Source organism: Theobroma umbraticum, unplaced genomic scaffold (assembly GCF_002168275.2).
Source record: "Theobroma umbraticum cultivar Fairchild unplaced genomic scaffold, ASM216827v3 scaffold_67.0, whole genome shotgun sequence".
In the NCBI taxonomy this organism is placed as follows: Eukaryota; Viridiplantae; Streptophyta; class Magnoliopsida; order Malvales; family Malvaceae; genus Theobroma; species Theobroma umbraticum.
This window is the reverse complement of record NW_018397262.1, coordinates 2,651,450-2,675,701: the sequence shown is the minus strand read 5'-3', so window position 1 is coordinate 2,675,701 and position 24,252 is coordinate 2,651,450. Positions and strand designations below refer to the sequence as shown.

The window sequence follows — 24,252 nt, the reverse complement described above, 5'->3', positions numbered from 1 at the left end:
CATGACGACATGAAGACTCACCATCTCCAGACACAGATTTTCATTCCAACTTTTTCTCCAAATGCAAAGCACACCGTAATGAAAAAACACTTTGTAAAACTTGAGTCAAACTTGGTGTTAGGAAAATTTACTTGATTTGTTGAGGGAAATACAAGCCCAAAGATAGATGTATTTGGCAGTGCTTTCTCTTTCAGATTGATGGGTTTTGTCTAGTAATCTTCATCAGAATTATTGGTGGAAGGAAGAGGTCGTTAAGGACTTGAATTTTGACTGGGTTTGCGGATAAGGATTGCATAACTTATCCTTGGATATTCACCTTGGGGAATGGGGAGAGGGGAGCTGTTCCTTTCACAGTATTTACTATCTTCTGAACTTCTATTGCGTCATTTACCTCCTTCCTTCTGCTTCTTCAATCTTTGACCTTTCATGCATCAACTTCTTTCGCTATAGCCCAAAGCTAAAGTTAAAACGATATTTTGTGGAAACCTTTTTTTTTTTTTTGGTGCATTGATTATATCAAATGAAATCTTGTGGTTTTAATGGAGGGTATAATTACGTATGTAAATTGTTCACGAGCATCGAATATTCAAATTTTTGTTTTTAATTGTTGAATAGTTATTTTTGTTTATTTTCATCCCGACGGAGCATTCCAATTACCACTTGAAATTTTGTTTAGAGAAAAATCCTTAATCTTGGGCTTTTAATTAAATTTTCAAGATAATGCATAGTTGTTACAAATTTCAATGATTTGGGTTTTATTCCTAAATTGAGTCATTCATGTTCATGGATTCTGCCTCTTTTATGAATGAAAAGCTAAACAAAATTGCAATTTGCATAAAAGAATGATTAACTCATTGTCATATCATACATTATTTTGAGCCTTGCAAACTAATCTAGAGTGTATAATTTGTTGAGAAGGGAGGTAGCATCTCACTAAGGTTGATGGACCAAGTCGCATGTTGAAACCTAGTGTCGTGTTTGTGCAATTAAGAAATTAGAGTTGCATTAGCATCGCATCGCAAGGTTGATGTTAGTGTCACGAGTTTACGTTTTGAATGTAAATTCTAAATTTATTTTATCTATTACTGATTTGAGATCCGTGACGTTAACAAGAGATTGTTAACAAAAAACCAATCATTGCCGCATGGCAAAAGTCGGCAGACCAAATCTTAGGTCAAAATGTGAAATTGAACACGTTTGCTGATGGGTGACTTACTGGTACCAAAATTGTTGAAATGGTAGCTACTGAATTTATTACAAAATCTTTTGACTTGCCGTCCCTTTGAGTTGAGGTAGTTTTAAGCCGATGAAGTTCAATTCGGACACGATTAATATGGGAAAATGTGTTAAGTGTGCTCAAATTTGATCTGTTTAAATTATATTTTTATTAAATTATTTAAAATATTTTAATATTAACACTTTAAAATTAAAATTAAAGAAAAAAACTACTTATTTATTATTATAATAACTTTCTGAGCCATGGACATCGAATGTTTATAACTGCTTGGACAATTTCTTGCTCTCTCTTATTCTCCTGTTATCAATATTGCTTTAACCCGAAAAATTTGTGCTTTACTCTCACAATATTGCTCAATTACTTTACTTACCACTTTTTTCTATTATATTATATAAAACAAAAAGGTTGAAGTTTTGAATTTTATATTTTTACTATTAATTTCAATTTAATGGTTTTAGTCTTTCTACTCTAATTTTAATAAATTTAATTCTCTACTTTTTTTTAAAATTTAATTTGGGAATATTCTATAACAATTTATTATTAATTTCTGACACTTGCCATGTTGTTAATATTTGTTTTGACGACCTGGCACACATTAATAACAAAAATCCTTTTTTAATATAAAATATTAATTTTTTAGAATTTTAAAAAATATTAATTATTATTGAATAAAAATAAAATATGCTTTTTTTTAGATTGATATGTGCTATATGATATAAAAATTAATCCATCAAGTCATACTATGTTATCATCAAAATATCACGTCATCCAAATTAATAATAAAATGTTAACACTACTATCAATTGCGCTTAAGTCTATTTTTAATTGAAAAAATTATAAAGATTAAATTCATTTAAATTGAGGTAAAGAAATTAAAATTATCGTATTGAAATAATAGAGGAATTTATACTTGAACATTTTGCTCATTAATTGATGCATGATCTCCCTGTTTAAGAATAGGATTTTAATATCCGTCTCCAAATAAAAAAAAAAAGAAGAACCATATTCAAAATTTGACCAAACAAAAATATAAATCTAGCAGCCTCCATTGAATTTGGGAGAACAAAACTCACCTGCAAATTAAGAATAAAATATCATTGAAAATCATAGGTTATTGGAAATTAGGTAAAGACAACTTATAATGCAAGTATTAAGGGATTACAGGGGTGTGTTTTTATGGTTCCACTTGAGCATATTAAAACTATTAATCCCTCCAACCCCATATTGTTTGTCTCATTATTGGAAATTGAATATATTTGACCCAAAAAGTTAGTAAGAGACAAAGAAAACAGAACTGAGGGAGTAGTTGAATTCTAAATACAAATTTCTAATATAAATTCCTTTTTCATGAGAAAAAATCTTTGAATCTTATAAAAGGGGATGAAACTTGAAAAATAATTAGTAGTTGAAAACTTAATGAAAGAAAAGGATATAACAGAAACCTTAATTTTTTTAATTAACCATGTTAGTTGCAAAAAAATGGAGATGATATTATTTGAAATATCCTTTTAATAGCCAAATTCCAAAGGAGGAATAGTGTGTATATATATAACACAGCTATGCAAATAGACGTAATATTTGAAAAAATCTTTAAGTTATTTAAAAAAATTATTACTTTTATTACTTTTAATTTAATTTTTATATTTTTATTTTGAATAAAATAGATAATTATAATTAATATTTGATTAATTGTTATTAATTAAAATTTCACTTGTTATTTTATATTTACAAAACCTAATGTGAAGAGATGAAAAATGTTACATGAACATACCATCATATCATGTTATCATCTATTATAACATGTTAATATGTCACATTAATATCATAAATGTCATTTTGATTAACAATAATTAATCAACTATTAATTATAAAAATTTAATTGATTCAAAATAAAAATACAAACGGAATATTTTTCTGCAAAATATTAGCTAGAGGTTTGAATTCATTGTGCCGCCAGGGCTGCATAAAGACAGCAAAACCTCCTCTGTTATTTTATTGGCCAATGGCCCTTGAATGAATTACAACTTTTGAAAAAGGATTCTTAGGATTTTTTGAAACCACTACTCTTGACTCTTACTCTACGATCACATCTCTCTGTCTATTAAACTCCCTTAACTGTTTTATAGATTTCCCTTTAGTTTTGGTTAGGGCCAACTTTGCCTTGAGGATATTTAGAATTTTAAAGAGCAAAGAAGAAGGGAAGTGTAAGTGCCCGTGGGGCTACAAGCACGCACACATCAGCAGGTTGCCAACAAATCCAATTGGTGCAAAGGTCTAAATCACCCAAATAACAGCTATGCATTAGGAGCCATTTTGCCAAGTTGACTTTGAACCCCTCTCTCTCTCTGATTAATCATCCCATCCATCCTCCCCTTTATTTATTCTCCCACACCCCTTCCTTTGCTTGCCTTCTCCTTAACTGGAAGAGACTTTTTCTTCTCAATACCTCACTTTTGCCACCCTCCAAGTTCCTTTCTTCCTCAGTTCCCTCTCCTCAACCTAAACAAAAATGAGTAACATAAGCTTGGTGGAGGCCAAGCTGCCACCAGGGTTCAGGTTCCATCCTAGAGATGAAGAGCTCGTTTGTGATTATTTGATGAGGAAGGTGGCTACTTCAACTGACGCCTTGCAACTCATGATCGAAGTTGACCTTAACAAGTGCGAGCCATGGGATATTCCTGGTGAGTTTATTATACAAATTTTAGTTTGTTCATGGAGTTTTTAGATGACGTTTAAGCTTGTTGGCTTTGCCTGCATTAACTATGTCTCCTGAGGAAGGAGACAGAGAAGAGAGAAGGGATGTTATTTTCAGCTTAGTTTCTTTGCTTAATTATTTAGCTGTAGGGGGCAGTGGTGATAGCAACTGGACCGGCTATAAATGGATATACATACATACATACATATATATACACATATACGTGTATACACACACACATGTATATATGTATATGTACATAAGAAGATGTACTTCTTCTCCATTTTTGTGGTGGGAAAATGTTTAATTCGGACCATAATTCTCTAGAAAAAAAGAAATAAATGTTCATGTTAGTTATTATAGTAATGAAGTAGATATTATTGAAAGATATTTATTAGTATTATTACTGTTGGCATTTTCTATATTTACTGCATGTTAGTTAGTCAAAGCATATTAGTGACTTCCAAGAATTACCATCACTTATAAACCTAGCCTGCAACTAGGACTAGTATTTTGTTGGTGTAGCTTCATATATATATTATAGTACTTATAATATTTTTCCAATAATACAAACTAAAATCTATATATATCTTATAACTAATAATTATTGTCTTTATAATATGATCTTATAGCAAAGAGACACTTCCTATCCAAAAAAATGAAAAACCAAATTAAAAAGGAGGGTTCTTATATATTGTTTTAATTTAGTTACTAATTAAATTATATTGTAATATCCAATTAATATGGAGACAAAATAACTTATAATTGGTGTGTGTGTATGTATATATATATATATATATATCCAATTCATAATGAGCTGTTTTGAAAGGTCATGAATAATTAGTTCTAAATTAATTAATATCTTGAAATTATTATTATTATTAATTTTTTTTTTGTGGAAAATGTTTATGAAAGAATTTCATATTCTATAGCTTTTGAATGAAATTGACAGTCTTGGTATTGTCCCAACCAAAAGCTGTGACAGTGATTGAGATAATAACAATGAAAAAACCTCAAAAGATATTCATCTCCCTTATTACTAATTAGGTTTTTCAAGGAATTGGATTACTTCATTTGTTCTCAACAATTCCCAATATATACGTGTCATCAACTATTCAAACTCAACCTCTCCTTCCTTTTTTTTTTTTTTGCAAACTAATATTATTTTATTTTAAATAAATAAATAAATAACAGTGGTGGAAATTAATTTTCAATTATTTCTGAATTTTTACACATAGGACACGTGTAAGCAAAGCAACCCTTTTTGGTCCTTTGGGTAAATTACCATTATCATCTTCAATAATTCTCCAATAAGAGACAGAAATTGACCTCTCAACTGCAAAATTATTTGATTGGGTCACCTATTTTAAGCCTTGGTAAGTAAACAAACCCCATTTTTTATGCTGACAAATTTGGACTGCCACGTGTTTGATCTGACCCTGATTGGCCTCGACAATTGTTTCCACATCACCATCAATTTTTTTTTAAAACTTTGTTTTGGAGTTTATACACGAATATATTATAATTATTTATTCCAATTTTTGAAATATAACCCAAAAATCACATACCAGGACAATTGTTTCAAGCAATCCAATTGAAAAATCAATTACTAGAAAAAAAGAATAATAGGAGTTGGAATTATTAGGGTTTGGATACATATTCACTTTCTTTTTTGGGTATATCCCAACTTAACCAAAAGGAATAATGACCTTTTCTTTTTCTTTTTTAGGTGCAACCAACTATAATTCAGACTTGATATCTTAAATAATTCAACTTCAAAATTATCCATTTCACTGAAATTATTCAAACCCAATAATAATAATAATAGTAAAACTTTTAAGAAGTGATGACCAAGTATAGTATATTGTTATTGCAAATGGAAATCAAAGCATGAAGTCATTCAAGAATTTGATACATATATTTACTAACCATGTGAAACATGAAAATCAAAGTCTACTGTTTCAAACGAGACTAAAACTCTGGATATTGACTTTGCTTCTTAAGGATTGTTAATAATTCGGATTGATATATATACCTAACAATATATTTATTGTGGAAAATGTTAATGGCAGAAACGGCTCGAGTGGGAGGCAAAGAATGGTATTTTTACAGTCAAAGAGATCGGAAGTATGCTACTGGATTGAGAACAAATAGGGCAACAGCCTCTGGGTACTGGAAGGCCACAGGGAAAGATAGGGCTATCCTCAGCAAAGGTACCCTTGTTGGGATGAGGAAAACCTTGGTGTTTTACCAAGGTAGGGCTCCCAAAGGGAGAAAAACTGATTGGGTCATGCATGAATTCAGGCTTGAAGGACCCCTTGCCCCTCCCAAGCTTTCTACTCTCAAGGTATTTACATATATGTCTCCGTCAGAGGGATACGAATCTAATTTTTCTGAGTAAAAAATACATTCAATGAAACAATCATTTTCAAGTCCTGAAGTTTCTGCATGAATCATGGGGCATGTTGCAATATAAAACCATTGATCATAAAAATATGTCAAAGTCAGATCTCTGAATGATTTTCTTTTATCCATAGCCAAAACCACATTTTGTCATCTATCCCCTTCGTGTTTAAGAATTTTTTAAATATGACACAAGCCGACTCATTTCTTTAATTTGATAATTGTCCCTTCGGCAGTTTTTATATTGAGTATATAAAATCAACTAAATCTTTTATTTTATTTGATGATGCAGGAAGACTGGGTTTTATGTCGAGTGTTCTACAAAAACACAGAAATCACCGCCAAACCTAGGAGCATGGGAAGCTGTTATGATGACACAGGCTCTTCACCTCTTCCACCATTGATGGATTCTTACATCACTTTTGACCAAACTCAACCGAATTTAGATGAGTACGAGCAAGTGCCCTGCTTCTCCGACTTCTCCCAAAGCCAAACCAACCCGTTTTTCACAAACACCACCTACATGGAACCAAGCTTACCTGCCAAAACCCAACCGGCACTCCGACAAATGCCGATGAATGCTTGTTTAGACTCTTTCCCTTGTGACAAAAAGGTGATAAAAGCTGTGCTGAATCATCTTACCAAGCTGGATAGCTATCTTAACGTGAAGGAATCACCAAGCTTTGGAGAAGGATGTTCGGAGAGCTACTTATCTGAAGTGGGCATGCCCGACATTTGGAATCATTAATAATCCTTAGGAATTCAAATCTAAAACTTGGACTTGCTACTTAGGCCTTAGAAAATGATTGTTCTAAGGAATATACAAAATTAGGGGTATACTGATTTCCCCTTCCTAGCATCTTGCACTTTTTTCCAACAATAGGGTCGCTCCTCAAGTGAAAAAATTTATAATTGATTCAAGTGGATGAAACGTCTAATTGTAAAAAGTTCATATTGTTGTATAAGGTTGTATGAACTGGGAATTTCCTTAACGATGCGTTTGGATTTGGAGAAATGTGGGGAGAGGGTTGGGATAAAATATTAAGAGAGAGGAAGGGAAAGGTTGGGGAGCCCTGTTCCTTGTCCTGAGGTGGTGGGTTTTCCATATTGGAAATCTCTGTATCAATATATTAAAATTATCTCTGAACAGGGTGATAGATATCAACATGCAACTTGATTTGTGGAACTGAAAAAGACTTTAGAGAAGCTGAGAAGAAACTATATAAGAGGAAAAATCAGAAAAATTATCTGGGTTGGTAATCGAATCATATAATCTCTTTACACATCATTTTATTACAAAATTCTTGTATATATTTATATGTGTTCCTAACCACAATGGTTATCTAACTAACAGAAATGACAGAAGTATCTAACTATAGTTGATATTGCTAACTATAATCTAACTAATTAAGTACAATACTTCTAACATGAAATCTATCTTTTCTTTTCCTTTGTACTTCCTCTCATTCATGACTTCTTTATACTCTCCCTCAAGATGAGTATGCATGTTCAGAATACACATCTTGTTAAGCAAAAATTAAAATTGTCCAAGCTATAATGCCATTGTGAAGAGATCTGCTATCTGTATCTTAATCTACACATACCTTGGTTTAATCAAACGAGCAAAAACCTTTTCTCTAACTAAGTGACAGTCTTTATCAATATGCTTAGTTCTTTTATGAAAAATAGGGTTTTTACATACACTTAACACTGACTGATTATCACAAATCATCTCCACAGTATCTGTATGTTCAAAGCCAAAGTCTTTTAACAAGAATAAAAGCCAAATGACTTCACTACTAGTAGAAGACATAGCTATGTATTTAGCCTCTGTTGAACTCTTAGCCACAACAGTCTGCTTCTATGATTCCCAACTCATTACAGAGTTATCAAGAAAAATCACAAACCATGTTACTGACTTCCTTATCATAGGGCATCCGACCCAATCACTGTCACAATATGCCTTTAACTGCATATTAAGTGTAGATGAGAGTAGTAAACCTTGTCTTAATGACCCTTTTAAATACTTCAAAACTCTATAAGTAGCTTGTAGATGTACATTTATGGGCCTTCCCATGAATTGAGATAAAATTTGTACTGTACATACAATGTCAAGCCTAGTAAATGTCAAATACAATTGTTTTCCTATCAATTTTCTATACATTGAACTATTTTCCACCAAGTCAAAAACTTCTGCACTAGTTATTTTGTGATTGTAGTCAATTGGTGTGGATGTACGTTTGGCTCTTAATAGTCCATGTTCTTCAATCATATCCAAAGCATTTTTTCTTTGACACAATAGAATCCCTCTGTTTGATCTAGCTATTTCTATCCCAAGAAAATACTTTGGCTTTTCAAGTTCTTTCAACTTAAACTTTGATCTCAAAAATTGCTTTGTTTCAGTTTCAATAGCAACAAAAGAACTGGCCACCATAATATCATCAACGTCTACAAGTAATGCTGCAAATTCTCCTTCTTTTGTTCTTTTTGCAAAAAGAGAATAATTTTATTTCTATTGTATGAAATTAAATTGCACCAATGTCCCTGTGAACTTGGCATTCCACTGTTGAGAAGCCTGTTTAAGGCCATAAAACAACTTATGTAACTTGCAAGCAAACTTAAAACTTGACAATAGATACTCCCTCTTAAGTTCATAACCTTAAGGAATTTCCATGTAAACATCTTCAAGTAAGAATAAGTCACCATTAAGAAATGCATTGTTAATATCCAATTGCGATAACAACCAACCATTTGTGCAACTAACGCAAAGAAAACTCTTACGGTAGGTTGTTTGGCGATAGAACTGAATGTGTCTTGATAATCAAAACCTTCTCTCTGATTGTACCCCTCTGTCACCAATCTGGCATTAAATCTGTCAATACTTCCACCAGCTTAGACCTTGACTTTATCCATTTGCATCATATGGCACTATTACTACTATCTAAGTATTATTCTCCTTTAAAGCATTTAGTTCATCATTCATAGCCGTGATCCACTTATCATGCTAAATAGCTTGTGAGAAAACCTATGGTTTTGAGATATGGTTTAAGGCTACTGTAAAAGCTTAATGACTAGAAGATAATTGGTTAGCAAACAAGTAATGATGAATAGGACGATAAATGGTAACTAATGAATTTAATGATAGACATCGATAAGATTCAAGATATTTTGATGGTTTCTTTAATTTAGTACTTCTCCTAGCAGAATTATGTGAAGTACTAGGGTTAAATTGTGAATGAAATGAATCAGCAGGGGCGGAGCTTCCTTATGGGATGGGGGGCGCAAAATTTTAAAATTTTTTTACATATTATATAGAATTTTTTAATTTTTTTATAAATTTTCTAAATGTCTCCCCAAAATGATTTTTTATTTAATAATTAATATAAATAAAGAATAACAAAATAGTTTCATATGTTTGACTCAATTTTTTTTTTTAATTTATATTATTATTTTTATTTATTTATTTCTATTTATTTACTTATATGTTTTAAATCTTTATAGATTTTCTTTCATAAATTTTTACAAACCATCAATCATATTCTTTTTTTTTCTTTTTTATTATGTCATATGTGAATTCTATCTTCTATTTTTCATGTTTTTCTTTTTTCTATTATGTGAATTTTATTTTTTATGATTTTAAGCTTTAAAAATAATTAAATTATTATGTAATTTTCAAATATAAGTTGCAATGTTATACTGTTGCTTAGAATTTTATCAATATATCAATTTTTATTCAGAATAACCAATGCATTTTAACATGTATGTTGCAAACTTCAAGTAACAAGAATATACATACAAATTGATAAAATGAAATAATTGTATTTCTTTCAATACAATTTTATTTATTATTATATATTTTTAATAGCCCTCAAAATAAGTTTTTATTTAATAATTAGTTTTAATCTTCAAACTATTTGACAAAATCAAAGTCATTATAGTTAGCATATTGCTAGTTAAATTCAGCAAATAAATTCTAAACTAATATGTTTAGCCTATCAATTTTTTTTTAAAAAAATAAAAGTGAGTCTATTAATCCAAACCCATTAAGTTTTAATATAAATCTAAGCTTATCATGACATATTATATTTTAACAGTCTAACCTAATAACCTATCATAATATATTACATCTAAATAGTTCAACCCAATAATTCAATATGTTAATTAGCAATTTAAAAGACAAATAAAAAATAAGATAAGAGCTAGAACACACAAACTAAAAAGGTAATTTATTTGAGTTTAAAAAATTGTGTTCTGGTTCATTTTTACACACAAAGAGTGATAGAGACTCTTTTTATAATTCCATCTAATCATATATATATATATATAAATGATACCATCATTATTGATAATGTGTATTTTTTTGTATGTCCAATGTCTTTGAATTAAATATAAAGTTCTTTTTAACCATTTAATGTCTCTTTCTGTTTGGCTCCCCCTTTAAAAATGTTCTAGCTCCACCCCAATGAATCAGTGTCTTGATTTGTGATATTAAAGTTTGATTTAGGTGAAACAGGTTCAGCAATAAGTAAAATAGGTTCTTGATCAATTTGAATTGAAGGTGTTTGTGCAGTAGTTGAAGCAGTATATAAATAAGATGAAAGAGCATTTAAATCAAGCATAAAATAAAGGGGTTATGGTATAATAAAATGATGAAAATTAGGAAAAGCAGGTATAGTATTTGATTTGTGAAAGGGAAAAATATTCTCATGAAAAATAACATCTTTGGAAATAAAACACTTGTGAGTTGTAAGATAAAAAATATGTATAACCTTTGACACTCACAGGATAACCAAGAAAAATACAACATACAGCTCTAGGTTCAAATTTCTTCTTGTTATAAGACAAGATACAATCAAAACACAAGAACCCAAATACTTGAAAATGAGAATAAGAAGGTGGTTTTGAAATAAAATTTGAAATAGTGTTTTATATTTTATAATGGGAGAAGAAATCCTGTTCACAATATAAGTAGTAGTAAGGACAACATCTCCCTAAAAAGAAATAGATAATGAAGTTTGCAAAAGAAGTGCTTTAGCTATGTTAAGAAGATGTTGATGTTTTCTTTTTATTATACCATTTTGCTGGGATGTATCGACACATGATAAATGATGCACAATGCCATTTTCTGAAAAAAAAAAAATATGTCAAATTAAGTTCATATCCATTTTTAGCCCTTATGCATTTAATATGTTTATTGAAATGATTAATTACCATTTTTGCAAAAAAGAGGTAAACTATTACTAACATTTGACTTTAATCTCATAAGATATATCTATGTATATCTAATAAAGTAATCTAACTATGGTTAAAAAATAATGATGTCCTCTAAAAGTAGAAGTTGAATAAGGCTCTTAAATATCAACATGAATTAATTCAAAAGGTAATGCTGTGTTTTTAACATGCAGTCTCTTTTGTTTTGCCTAAGAACAAATATTGCATTGAAAACTTTCCTTGAGATTCACATCAATGCTAGTTTCATGAATCATCTTCAACGTTTGTGTCGATATACGACCTAAAGTGCTGTATATCAAAATAATTATTCAAAGTTGTACGAGTATTTACAGACTTCAAAGGCAATGAACAAACATTTTGTTAATGTGAAGTAATATTAGAAACCTTATTTGGTAAAACAGAATGTAAAACTTCAGTGAACTATGCTGATAATTGGGCATTCAATTCTTTTTGCAAGATGTACAAGCTAGCTATGGCTTTAGCATGACCAGTCACTATCCATGAACTGGTTTCTCGGATAAGGCAATGAATATCAATAAAAATAAGGATATGTTTCTTTTGCTTTGTAAATTGATTCACTGAGAGCGAATTGAAATTGAAGGAAAGTACTAAACGCATAGTTTCAAGAATCAAATTATTGGATAGTTGTATTGTTACAACATGTGAAACAATGGCCTTGGTTTTGTTAGACATATTAACAAACAAATTGTTAATTGGTTTATAAGACTTGAACAGATGCAAAGAACAAGCTATATGATTAGTGGCTCCTGTGTCTAATATCCAAGTGTCATTTTTAAGCAACAATTTATATGGATGTAAAATAGAATTAATGGCAGACAAACAAGTTGGATTAGAAACCATAACTATAAAGAGTAGAGTTCACAAGAAAGGGCTTACTGTTATGTTGAGTGAATGTAGGTCGTTCATTCTCACTTGCTTGTCCTTCATGTGCAATGATCATCGCCATTAAAGTTTGAAATTGACCTTTTGTAAGAGAAATTTGTGAAACAAGACCAAGAACACTTTCATCATCTTAATCCTCTAAAGCATTAATAATAACAGTGTTAAGTGATGCTACATTTTTCCTGAAATTACTCTTGAACTTAGAGAACTTGAAGTTTTCAGGAAAACCCACAAGCATGTAACACTTATCATTGGTATAGCCTTTCTTTCTACAATGTCCACAAACCAGATTACCCGTAGCTTTCTTTTTATTGTTTGAAACAACAACCATAACAAAAGCTTCTATTGATGGTTGAGATTGCATTAACAAAGACCTTTGAGAATCCTCACGAAGTACTAAATTATAAGCTTTATTCAAGGTGGAAAATAGCCTCAACAATAAAATTTGAGACCTTAGTGTTACATATGAGGTATTCAATCCATTCAGAAAATAGAAAACACAATCCTTATGATACAAATCAGTAAACTTCTTATAACAATTTTGCTTACATCCCCTACATTCACAATAAGACAAAGGTCTCAAACTATAGTTGACAAAAATAACAAAAGTCTCAAACTATAGTTGATATTGCTAACTACAATCTAACTAATTAAGTTAAAGTATAATACTTCTTACATGCAAACTATTTTCTCATTTCCTATGTTGCTACTGTCATTCATGACTTTTCTACACAGGGTATGATGATAACAGCTGATTATAAATATAATCTAAAATGATATTGTTTTTGAAGGTTTTGCTTGAGTTGTGTTTCTAGAAAAGTTGGCCTGGTTTTCCCTCATGTTTCTTGACTTTTTTCTTTTCTCAACTTAGATTTTTAAAGATATTGTAATGGATGGATTTCTTCTTCAGTTTTGCTTCATCCCTTTCTTCCTCATTTGTAGAGGTATTGTAATGGATGCAAAATGGGTAGTTGCCCACTAAGCAGAAGATCCACAATAGGATATTGCGCATTTTTTTGTGGTAGCTGCATCTCCTGGAGCTCAAAGAAACAATATCAAGTGCAGAGGCAACATATACAAGTTATTAACTTCCACAACAGCTGAACTTACATGAATATCTTACCTTTTCCAAGAGCTTGGCCTATATGCATCACAACCAACTTTCCTTCTATGTGACAATCTTTCTATGATAAAGGTTTATGATAATTTTTTGTAAGTGAGAGAGAGGATTGGTTATATGATCCATTACCTCTATGCCTCTTGACCCATCTAAGACAGTTAAAAAGTGAATGGTTTCATGGATACGAAGAAGAGGTACATGTGCTCAAGACTATAATCAAATCTGCATGAGTCCTAGAGATAATTGGTCTTGGCACTAGGGAGGAAAACAAGTTTCCTTTCCCCAAAGAATGCATGAATATCTTGATATAGTTTTACAGTGAATCTCTAACTAGCTGAATTAGAGCTACAATTATAGAGCTTTTGATTGAAAATTTAATTATAGTTGCTTTTTTTTTAAAAAAAATTAATTATAATTAGCTTTGCATTGACACACTAACCAATTCAATTAGAACAACAACACTAGAGTTTTTATTTGTTTTCTATCACAACTCTAAGTGGTTCAATTAGAGCTTTTGTCTGTCAATTCTAATATGGTTTTTCATTGGAGCTCCATCTAGTTTAGTTAGAGCTATAACCATATTGGTGCTTTTGCTTTTAACTTGTAAAGTAAGGTAACTTTATTCAATTTCTTGTGGGTAAAACCCAATAAAGAAACAGGTTGGGCATGTTGTGTTGTTCATATTTAGAACTTTTTGAGAAGATTGCATTTATGATGAGTAGATTTTTCAACATTTTTAAAATTAAAATTACTTGTTGCTGGAATTAAGAGAAATAATTTTTTCACTTCTATTTTGTGTATATGCAATAGAAAGCAATGAAATATACAATAAGTCAAATTTCTTTTAATCAGATAATTTTTATAGCTGTATATGATTTCTTTTTTATACTCAAGTTTAGGATGATCTAATGATATAGTATAAATTTAATTATAACAAAATAAACAAACAAATATGAAATAATTTTTTTTTAAATTTCATTTTGCATGTTTCAAGATTTTCAAAATGAAATCTTAATTTAAAATTCTTTGGTTGATATATGATATCTAATCCAGATAATAGAGTTTCAATTTCTCTTCTCTTAATTTTTTTTTTCAAAAAGTCTCACTTTAAATTTTTTTTAAAAGATTCATATTATTGGATATTACTACTAATACTATAAATCCCTAATTTTTGTCAAAAAAATTATAATTAGGAAATTTCATCAAAATAAATTAAAAGATGAAAAATCTATTTTTCTTTTTACAAAAATCCATGCCCCTTGGGCTACTTCAACATGGTTGTACTAACAAGTCCAAAAAAAATCTATAGAGACTTTGGGGAGAAGCTAGAAACAAGCATATACATTCATAAACCCCCGCGCCCAACAGGAGCTGAAGACTGCTTCTTCAATCTTTCAACTTTTGTTAGCAATGAATTGCAGTAGCATGGATTCTTCTTTAGTTTCCCCCTTCAAACTGAAACTTCACCACCGCTATCTTCCCCTCCATAGCCATTTTCGACAACGCCCACCTCTCACCTTCTCCCACTTGCCGTTGGCAGCCGTCAAGAAACGACTCAGAAAAGTTCACTGTGAATTCGAACCTAGAGTTAATGGCGCTTTCTCTCCGGACTCTGACTCCCGTTTCCTCGACCGGGTATTTTTTTTTTTTTATGCTTTCTTCTGTTACTTCTGTTTATAGTTTGAAAGTCTTCTTTTCATTGCTATGCTAGTTTAACTATTTAGAGCTCGTCTTTTTTGTTGCTTTCTTGGCTCAGCAAGTATGAATTGCCCATTTAAAACTTGGCTGTAATTTCTTTGTCTGCTGTTTGGTTTGTTGCTTTTGGTAAGCCAAAGTGAAGACAGCATTTGGGTATAAAAGTAGATTAGCATTTTTGGAGAGTTGGAAGTTAAAAATGTCTTTGTTTTGCTTTAGATGTTAAACTATATTGTTTTTCTTTTATATAGAAGAGTTAAATTGGAATTAGTATTTTATTTTATTCATTTGTTCATTATTAATCGATCATGGTTTTGGTTTCTATCATCTGCCTTTGCTTTATAGCAACTTTTAGCAAGCACAATGCAAGAGCAAAAGTGCCTTAATGGTAGACTTTAGGCTAAATTGTCCACCCACTTTGTTTTATGTTGTTGTATATATTGGTCATTATTTATCATGTTTTGCATGCTTAGTATCATATATGTTTTAATGCCAGCAAAAAGCATTGGAGGCTGCAATGAATGATATAAATAGTTCTTTTGGAAAAGGAAGTGTTACAAGATTGGGGAGCGCAGGTGGAGCACTTGTGTATGTTTTCTAACTTGCAATAACATTGTATTTGTTGTTAACAAACTCTCATATTCATTTGCTTCAATATGTTGAGCTCAGATTTTTGTTCCTTATTTAATTCTTGTTAAGATGGGGAAAAATTTATTTTTCCTGCTTCTTGTGAGTTTAAGTAATATGTCAAAATTCAGTAATGCCACTTTTTTTATAGAGTTTGAAATAGAATTATAATTATTCTGACTTCATTTGGTAACAATTTGTCCATTACAGTGAAACTTTTCCTAGTGGTTGTTTGACCCTAGATTTAGCCTTAGGTGGCGGTCTTCCCAAAGGAAGAATTGTGGAGGTATCAATGTCCTCCATTTTTATCATGCATCTTCTATTCTGTTACAATTTTACTTTATTATTTCATGAACATTATTTGGTTTTTTCTGTTAGGCTGTTTGGATGTTCATTTGGTAGTTTTTAACAGTTTGATGTTCCTTTTGAAGATGGTAAAGAGGAAAAAAGTGAACTTATAACTGATTCTGGATTTTAGATTGAACACTATACACAAAGTAGAAATTGTGGATTAGGATTGGGAAACACTTTAACTGACAAGGAGGGAATACAGGAACACTTTAAACCATAAATAGTAAGCTGTGACATACTTATTTGTCTTAAGGACAATTCACAGAATTTACTTAATGATGTCTTTCTTGCTCTTTCAATTTCAGCTTTCTAACTCCCTGTATCTGTCAATAAGTTTCTTGAACTTACATTTTTTATTACGAGAAACTGAAAAACTGACTTAAAGTGCCATCCATGGTGTTGTTAATTGAATTAACTGAACAATATAAAGTAAAAATATTCTTAAAGCATCGTTCATTTCATAAGAAAATAATAAACAGATTGATAATTGACAAACCGGTTTGACATTACTCCTAAAAGTTTCTGTCCATTATCTTATTTCATGACTGCAAAGGCCCTTAGGCCATAAATATGTCACTGCAACTTTCAACTTTTCTAATGAATCCATATTGGACACATACAGAAGTGGAAATAGATATCAAAACATGTCCTCCCTTTTTCCCTGTTCTTTTGATATCGTTTAACAATGTCTGTTGGTGCTCAAATTGAGTAATTGCTCTCAGAAAAGGTTCAGTGATTAGGACATTTGAAATTAGGGGTTTTGGTTTAAGCAGCAAAAAAGCGAATTCAGTGCAAAAATTAGGGAATTAGCACAGAGAGTAAAAGCTTAAAAGAGTAAATGTAAAACTTTTTAGCAAGGTTGCAAACCAGTCTTCAAAGTTGAGACTTGGCACTAAAGAATGTACCTCTAACGAAAGTTTGTGCGATATTTTATGAGATTGCTGTTCTGCTACTGCATATTACACTGAAACATAAGGTCTAACTATCTAGCCAAGCACCATTATGATGCAACCTTTGATGTCAAGTGACCCTTGATTTTAGTTGATTTAATTGGTGTGCCCCACACTTTGGTTGCTTAAATTTCTGACTGAATTAAGAATACTGAAAAAGAGATAGATTTTCTTCCTATACCTGCATGATTAGATTGTATTGGTGCTTCTTCTCAAGTATTTTACAGACCTACAACCAGCACGAAGTAATCATGGATTCACGCTGTAGATTTGGACGTTTTGGTCCTTTTGGAGCCCTTCGTCAGCTAGAATTGGTGATTTGACCTCAATGTCATATGGAGAAAAGTGGTGACTCAACCATGAATATGATGTCTATAAAGCAAGAAACATATTATCATGAAGATAAAACATTTGAAACAAATTTTTCATGAGACAAAATCCATTTCTATTCACTTAGGGAATCAGAGAACTTACAAAAAGGAGAATGTTGTAGTGAACCATGGTTCTGACTTTTTATTTCCTTTAACACCTCTTTGCTTCCCGATGTCTTCCTGCTTGGTGTTTCATGACATTAGGCACATCATGTTTTAATTTCAATATCATATTAAAATCTGCTTTGAATGGCATCATAATATCTGCTGTATAACTTGGCAGGTATATGGACCAGAAAGTAGTGGAAAAACCACCCTAGCACTCCATGCCATTGCTGAAGTGCAGGTTGATAGTTTTCTGGCCTTTCTTAAGCTGTTTGGTTTCTGCTTTATTATTTAACAAAAGGGTCAATGAAATGAAATACTATATGCTGTGTTTTTATGTTAATTATGCAGAAGCTGGGTGGCAATGCAATGCTTGTTGATGCAGAGCATGCTTTTGATCCTGCATATTCAAAAGCATTGGGAGTGGATGTTGAAAATTTGATTGTCTGCCAGCCAGATAATGGGGAAATGGCACTAGAAAGTAATCTATTTTGTTCCTCTTTTATGCCATTGTGTGGAAAGTGGTCATGATTGAGCAAGCCTGTAACTGATACAGCACCTTCATGATGCTTTAAAATTTTTGCTATACATACAAGCTCAACAAATAAGACTAATTAAAATGTTATTTTTCAGTTGCAGATCGTATGTGCAGATCTGGTGCCATTGATTTAATTTGCGTTGATTCAGTGTCAGCTCTCACTCCACGAGCAGAGATTGAAGTATGCTCACTTTTTCCATCTTTTTATTTTTACTTTGAAAATAAATTGCTTTTTTATCATTACGGTTTACTGAATAACTTTCTACTCACAAAACTTCAATCCCCCACGTAATCCCTATTATCCATCAGTTTCAAGTCAAAAGGCACCCTTCCCAGAAGGATGTGGATACTCTTTATTTTCTTTTGATGTTTTTTGCTCAGCATGATTCTGTATTTGATTCAACAATAATGAGACAAACAGATCAAGTAGTGTAATGAATGGACGGTACAGACCTGGAAGGGAGGCTAACACCTAGCTAACAAGCAGAGCACCTTAAAAGGACCTCAAGAACATGTGCAATTGAACACCTACTGTGAAACTTGTTGAAGATGAAAACTATAACCTCAAAATTATTAGAACAAGTCCATAAATGATAACAACACCTACCAACAAAACTATCATGAAAAATACAACATTCGAATAAGCTGAAACAGAATCCATCAAAGAGACCTTGATTTGAAAGATGATTAAACATGTCAAAAACGCATTGGAATTCTGAGGACGGGGTTTATGATTTGTCTAAATTTGTGTAAGGACCAATCTTGAATTCTTGGGTTTGTAATGAATGATCAAAATGGGATAGCTTTGAAATTGGATAAAAATGGAAAAAAAATATTCTCCCTTTGATATTTTCCTCTAGAAATTGGTTCCTTAATTCTTTGGAGTTTCTGGTTATTTCTTTCGGTTGATAAAGAGCTTGTCAACTCAAATTAGTAATTCGAACAAGATGGTCAGTAAGAAAGGGTAGAAATCAGGAAGAGAGAAAGTAAGGAAGGAGGGAAAAATAAGAGCGAGATCGTTGCTGGCATAGAGATTTTCCAGCAATGCTGTAACGGTGAGAAAAAAGACAAATAGTCTAGATAGATAGCAAAAGGTGAAGAAAGAGTGAGTGCAGAATAGAGTTTAGTAGGTGTTATGCTTCTGCATATCTTTTTAGCTGACTGATATCCCTTTCTTTTTATTTTTCTAACTTTTAACTCCTTGAAGAAAACCATCTTTGCAATATTTTAGGAATAATAAACTCCTATTTCATGGCACACCAACATCTCTATTAGAGTCTACAGTAGACATTAACAATATGGACCAGATTGTTGAGTTTGATGTAATAGGTAAGGGCTACATGCCATTTTCAAATACATTATCCTAATCTGTAATTTTGGGTACAAGCCGTAAGAAATCAGCATGTAATATACCTTGTCCTTTTCTTCTCTTTTCTTTTTGTACACCTCTTTTTGCTTTGTCTTATTGTATTTTTTTTTATCAGATCTATGATCTCTCCCATGTCTAAGTTCTTTCTTGTTGCATTTTATTTCATAGGGTGAGATTGGGATGCAGCAAATGGGATTGCAAGCACGTCTTATGAGCCAGGCTCTACGTAAGATGTCAGGAAATGCCTCTAAAGCTGGTTGTACACTAATTTTTCTGAATCAAATAAGATATAAGGTACTTTGGATTGATTATTAATTGGCTCCTTGTTGATGGATGAAGTAAAAGCAATTGCAGTTGTAATAGAGGGGCCATCGATGTGTCTAATTCAAACTGTTTGTTTGGAACATCTTTATATGCATTTTGATTGTGTTGCATCTCTCTATGTTTCTACACTAGAATAACATAGTGTTTTTCAATTTTCTTTTTCTGTTTACTTTTCTTTCTTTTTTTCTCCCGTCTACCAATTGATAGTATTGCTTTTGCTGAAGATTGGAGTATATTATGGGAACCCGGAAGTCACAAGTGGAGGAATTGCATTAAAGTTCTTTGCTTCAGTTCGTCTTGAAATACGTCCTTCTGGGAAGATAAAGTCTGTAAGCACAGTAGCTACTTGATCGTCGACTACAGATTTCTGTTTTATTACTCAATATATAATCATCATCATAACATAATTCATATTATTCTAGGTTAAAGGTGATGAGGATATTGGGCTTCGGGTTCGTGTAAGAGTGCAGAAGAGTAAGGTAAATGATAATTATATCTGTGAATTTGAAGATATTAGGAAGTTGTATTATGCTTGATTCTACTTGTTAGGGTTAAAATAAAATAATGATCATGGGTGCCAAGAGACCATTAGCAATTGTTATATTGCTTTCGGGTAGCCTAGGCTTGGCCCTTGCGGCCTTATGGTATCACTCTTATCAGAAAATCAAGGGAGACTCTTAAGTCCTATGATCCCAAAATGGGAAGAGATGAGGGATAGCCCCCAAAGCAGGAAAAAGAAAGGAACAAAAAAAAATCAAATCTGATGCTTTTTTGTGTTAATTACGATATTATTCTTGAATCAAGCTTTCTGAAAAAGAAATTTCTAAATTTATAATAATTAACAAATATTCTCTAAACTATCCTCATTATTCAGTGCTGTGGTAAACTTTCAGTAAAATACTTGTTCAAGCTGCTTTAGATTTTACATAAACCTTCATAGAAGTCAAATCATATCCATGCCCATAATGACGTGAAAGCACTTTATTTTTCTGGTTAACATGTGTGGCCCAACCGAAATTAGCTGTTGTTGTAGGTCTCAAGGCCATACAAGCAAGCAGAGTTTGAAATCATATTTGGAGAGGGAGTGAGCAAACTGGTTAGTAAGGCAATACAAAGTTTTACATTCATCCAAAATTGTAAGGTTCCTCTTTATTTTGACATTGAAAGAATCCACAGGGATGCATTCTGGATTGTGCTGAAATGATGGATGTCGTTGTAAAGAAGGGCTCTTGGTACAGCTATGGGGACCATAGGTTTGCTTTCAAACTTGCCATTGCTACCTCACCTGTTAAGAGCGATTTAGATCTCTTTTTATCTGTTTCTGTTGTTTATTATTTCAAAAGCTGATCCCTAAGAGTTAAACATAGTAATATATATTTGATTTTAACTTTGTTATAACTTAGCAATACTGGGTGGCAGTAAGGTATTTACTATTTGAGTACATTTACTCATAAATTACTAGCTTGGTCTTTTTTCTTTTTTGTTCTTCTTCATGCTCCAAAGATTTTAAGTATTACTGTCTCAAATTATTTGAACTACTGTTAAGTATTTGCAAGTTTGTTACAAATTAAGCCTGTGTAGCTGTTGTTCGGCAAGGCATGTTTACATAAGCAAATTGCCCGTACAATAGCTGCGGAGTTCTCTTCATTGCTTTAAATTGATGCATTTTGCTTTTGACCCTATTTTTCAGAGTATGATTACTATTAGTTGCCTTGCAAAAAAATTAGTGCTGTCAAAAATTTGTTCACCAAGACTATTAGGAAATATGTCAGTCCACTACACTTTGGGAATTTCTTTTAAGGAGGGAATTGGGATTTAAAAAAATGTAGCCTTGGTGATTGAAAATCCTTAGTTTGACCATTCTCATCCCCAATCTCCACCCCACGCGACCCTATGCTAAAGTTTATATGTTGCACAAAAAACAATATCTTCTCTCAAGAAAGGTGATGGTGGAAATGGAATGTGTGTCTACAATAGGAGAACGAGAAATCTTTGGAGCCCCCAAGCTGGGACCTTGAAAAAGAGTGTGTTGACTGGTTCTACCAGGAGCCTTCTAGAGTCTGACCTGCTGTGGTGAAAAAGAAATAGTAACTTTTGCACTGTGGTCGTCAAACATTGAAAATCAAGTATTCATAATTGACGTGAATAATTTTAAAATTCAGGAATAGTCAAAATCATATTGATCAAAAAGTCTTTCAATAATGTATCTAATGTGTTTTTCACTCCATACATCTGGTGGACTCTGTTAAAGATGTTTGGGCTAGATCCCTTTTAATGAGGCTTGGCAATAGTTAATTTTGAGTTCATGGTAGCATGTGGCACATATACTAATTAAGTGCTTGCTGACAGTGTTACTCATCCAGAAAACCTATGTTACTAAATGCTAAGTATATGTTTTAGTCTGGCTAGTACATATTTTCCCAGTTGATAAAATATGTTAAACTTGTACCCATACACATTAAATTTGGTCTACCAGCCAATTTTTTTTCTTTTGCTCAGCATCTACCAACCAAAATTGTTGCTTCTTGGGACTTTAATTGGAAATATCAGGCTGGTAGATTCAGCTATTGTATGAGGCTAATTCTTGGGTTGGGTTAGTGGCATGGATGTGTTACCTACGGTCTCCTATTCTCTCAGCGATTATATATTTTCAATTATTTTCACAGTTTTGCAAAGACTTTACTTGTTTGCTTGAACTAGCATCCTTAATGCTCTGAGTTGTCTCAGAGTTACAGACGTTAGACTTACTATGGTCCTCTTTTCTGCATATTTGTAAAGGTTGGGGCAAGGGAGAGATAAAGCACTACAATACTTGAGAGACAACCCTGTTCTTCATGATGAAATAGAGAAGGTTTGGTTACTTCCACCCTACACATATGTATTCTATTATGCTATTAATTGAAACTTGGTCCACTTTAATCTACTCATGGGAAATGAAGCTCCAAACTTCTTATTCTTTTGTTATATGACTAGTTGAGAAGGAACATGCTAACCCCTTTATCAATATTTGAAAGTTAGTAAAGCAGAAGTAATAACCCCTGTTCTTAATTTTTGCTCTCCTGGTTTCATTTTCTCCAGACTCCCCAACACCCCCCCCTCCCTGTCCCCTTCACTTTCCTTTCCTCTCTCAGAACTGAGTTCTCTTCTTTGCATCTCTTGTCTTTAAGTTTTCTTTCCTCCATTGCCCTGTTAGTGATAAGTTGTTTGCATTTTCTTCTCTTCACTTGACTTTTCTCTTGAATTTTTCATTGAAACAAGGAATTTCAGCAACATTGCTCTGCTTCACTTTCTCTTTTTCTCCACTCCCCCTTATCCAAACAAATTGTTAGAATAATTGCTTTTAACAAGTGGAATTTTGAACCACACTGCATCTTCTTCTCTTCACATGACTTTTCTCCTGATTTTTTCATCGAAACAGGAATTTCTGCAACATTGCTCTGCTTCACTTTTTGTTTTCTCAGCTTCCCTTTATCCAAACAAATTGTAAGAATAATTGCTTTTAACAAGTGGAATTTTGAACCACACTGCTAATTCAAAATTAATGGGGACAAATGCTTTCTACAGCCCAGTCAAAATAAGGTAATTCCCTATGTATGATGGAATGGAGATTTCTTTGGTTGTTGGTTTATTCAATTCTGCCCCACTTATCTTGTAGTTTTGCTCTTTTGATGGACCATTCGTCTGTCTGTTGTGGCTGACTACTAACTAGAAGCAGTTTTTTCAGCTGCAATTATCACAATTGCCCTTGTTCTTTTTCTTCATATCTGCAGATAGTACGGTCAATGATGGCTGATGGAACTGTACATTTGAGTTCAGCTCATGTCAAGAGCTTGTCACAGCCTCCTCAAGATGAAAATAATTATGAAGAGATTTAATAAGATTGAACCATCCTTGCTATCAAGGTTAACATTCAATAGCAAAGCAGGGAAATGAATGTGGAAGTTGAAAGCAGAGGTGGCCATATTTTAGTTTTGCCTTCGCGCTTTAGATCTGAGGCAGAGAGTTTTCACTGATTGCTGATATTCTTTGGAAGAAGGTATGTATTCTGTTTGTGGATTGGCGGAGAAACATCAACCATGATTTGCAGGAGAGAACATCTATTGTACAACTCTAAATTGTTGTTTATTTGAATTTCAACCTTCTTAGTTTTACCTCCCCCAACCCCTTGACCCTTCTTCTGTTTTTGACTAGGAAATTGAAGTAAAGAACCTTCTCATTGTGATACCAAAATGGAAGTTAAAATTAAATTGGAATTCAGCGTCAAGTATCTGCCACTGTTGATCTTAGGTTGGATCTTTAATTAAGCCCTCTGAATCAAATAACAAAAACTTC

General features: G+C 32.2%; 2 protein-coding genes across 2 annotated transcripts; both read left to right on the top strand.

The window, feature by feature from the left end:
- The first annotated feature begins 3,578 nt into the window (after positions 1–3,578).
- NAC1 (NAC domain containing protein 1) lies at positions 3,579–7,350 on the top strand. The gene is made up of 3 exons (XM_021432330.1): positions 3,579–3,918; positions 6,005–6,279; positions 6,628–7,350. Exons 1-3 carry the CDS (start codon positions 3,747–3,749, stop codon positions 7,081–7,083), a joined length of 903 nt encoding a protein of 300 aa, XP_021288005.1. The 5' UTR covers positions 3,579–3,746; the 3' UTR covers positions 7,084–7,350.
- Positions 7,351–14,865: 7,515 nt separating this feature from the next.
- On the top strand, positions 14,866–24,184 carry RECA1 (recA DNA recombination family protein). The gene is made up of 13 exons (XM_021433133.2): positions 14,866–15,225; positions 15,782–15,873; positions 16,123–16,198; positions 17,868–17,930; positions 18,041–18,170; positions 18,323–18,408; positions 19,765–19,890; positions 20,145–20,249; positions 20,343–20,399; positions 20,954–21,016; positions 21,097–21,173; positions 22,699–22,771; positions 23,691–24,184. Exons 1-13 carry the CDS (start codon positions 15,001–15,003, stop codon positions 23,793–23,795), a joined length of 1,278 nt encoding a protein of 425 aa, XP_021288808.1. The 5' UTR covers positions 14,866–15,000; the 3' UTR covers positions 23,796–24,184.
- Positions 24,185–24,252: the final 68 nt, after the last annotated feature.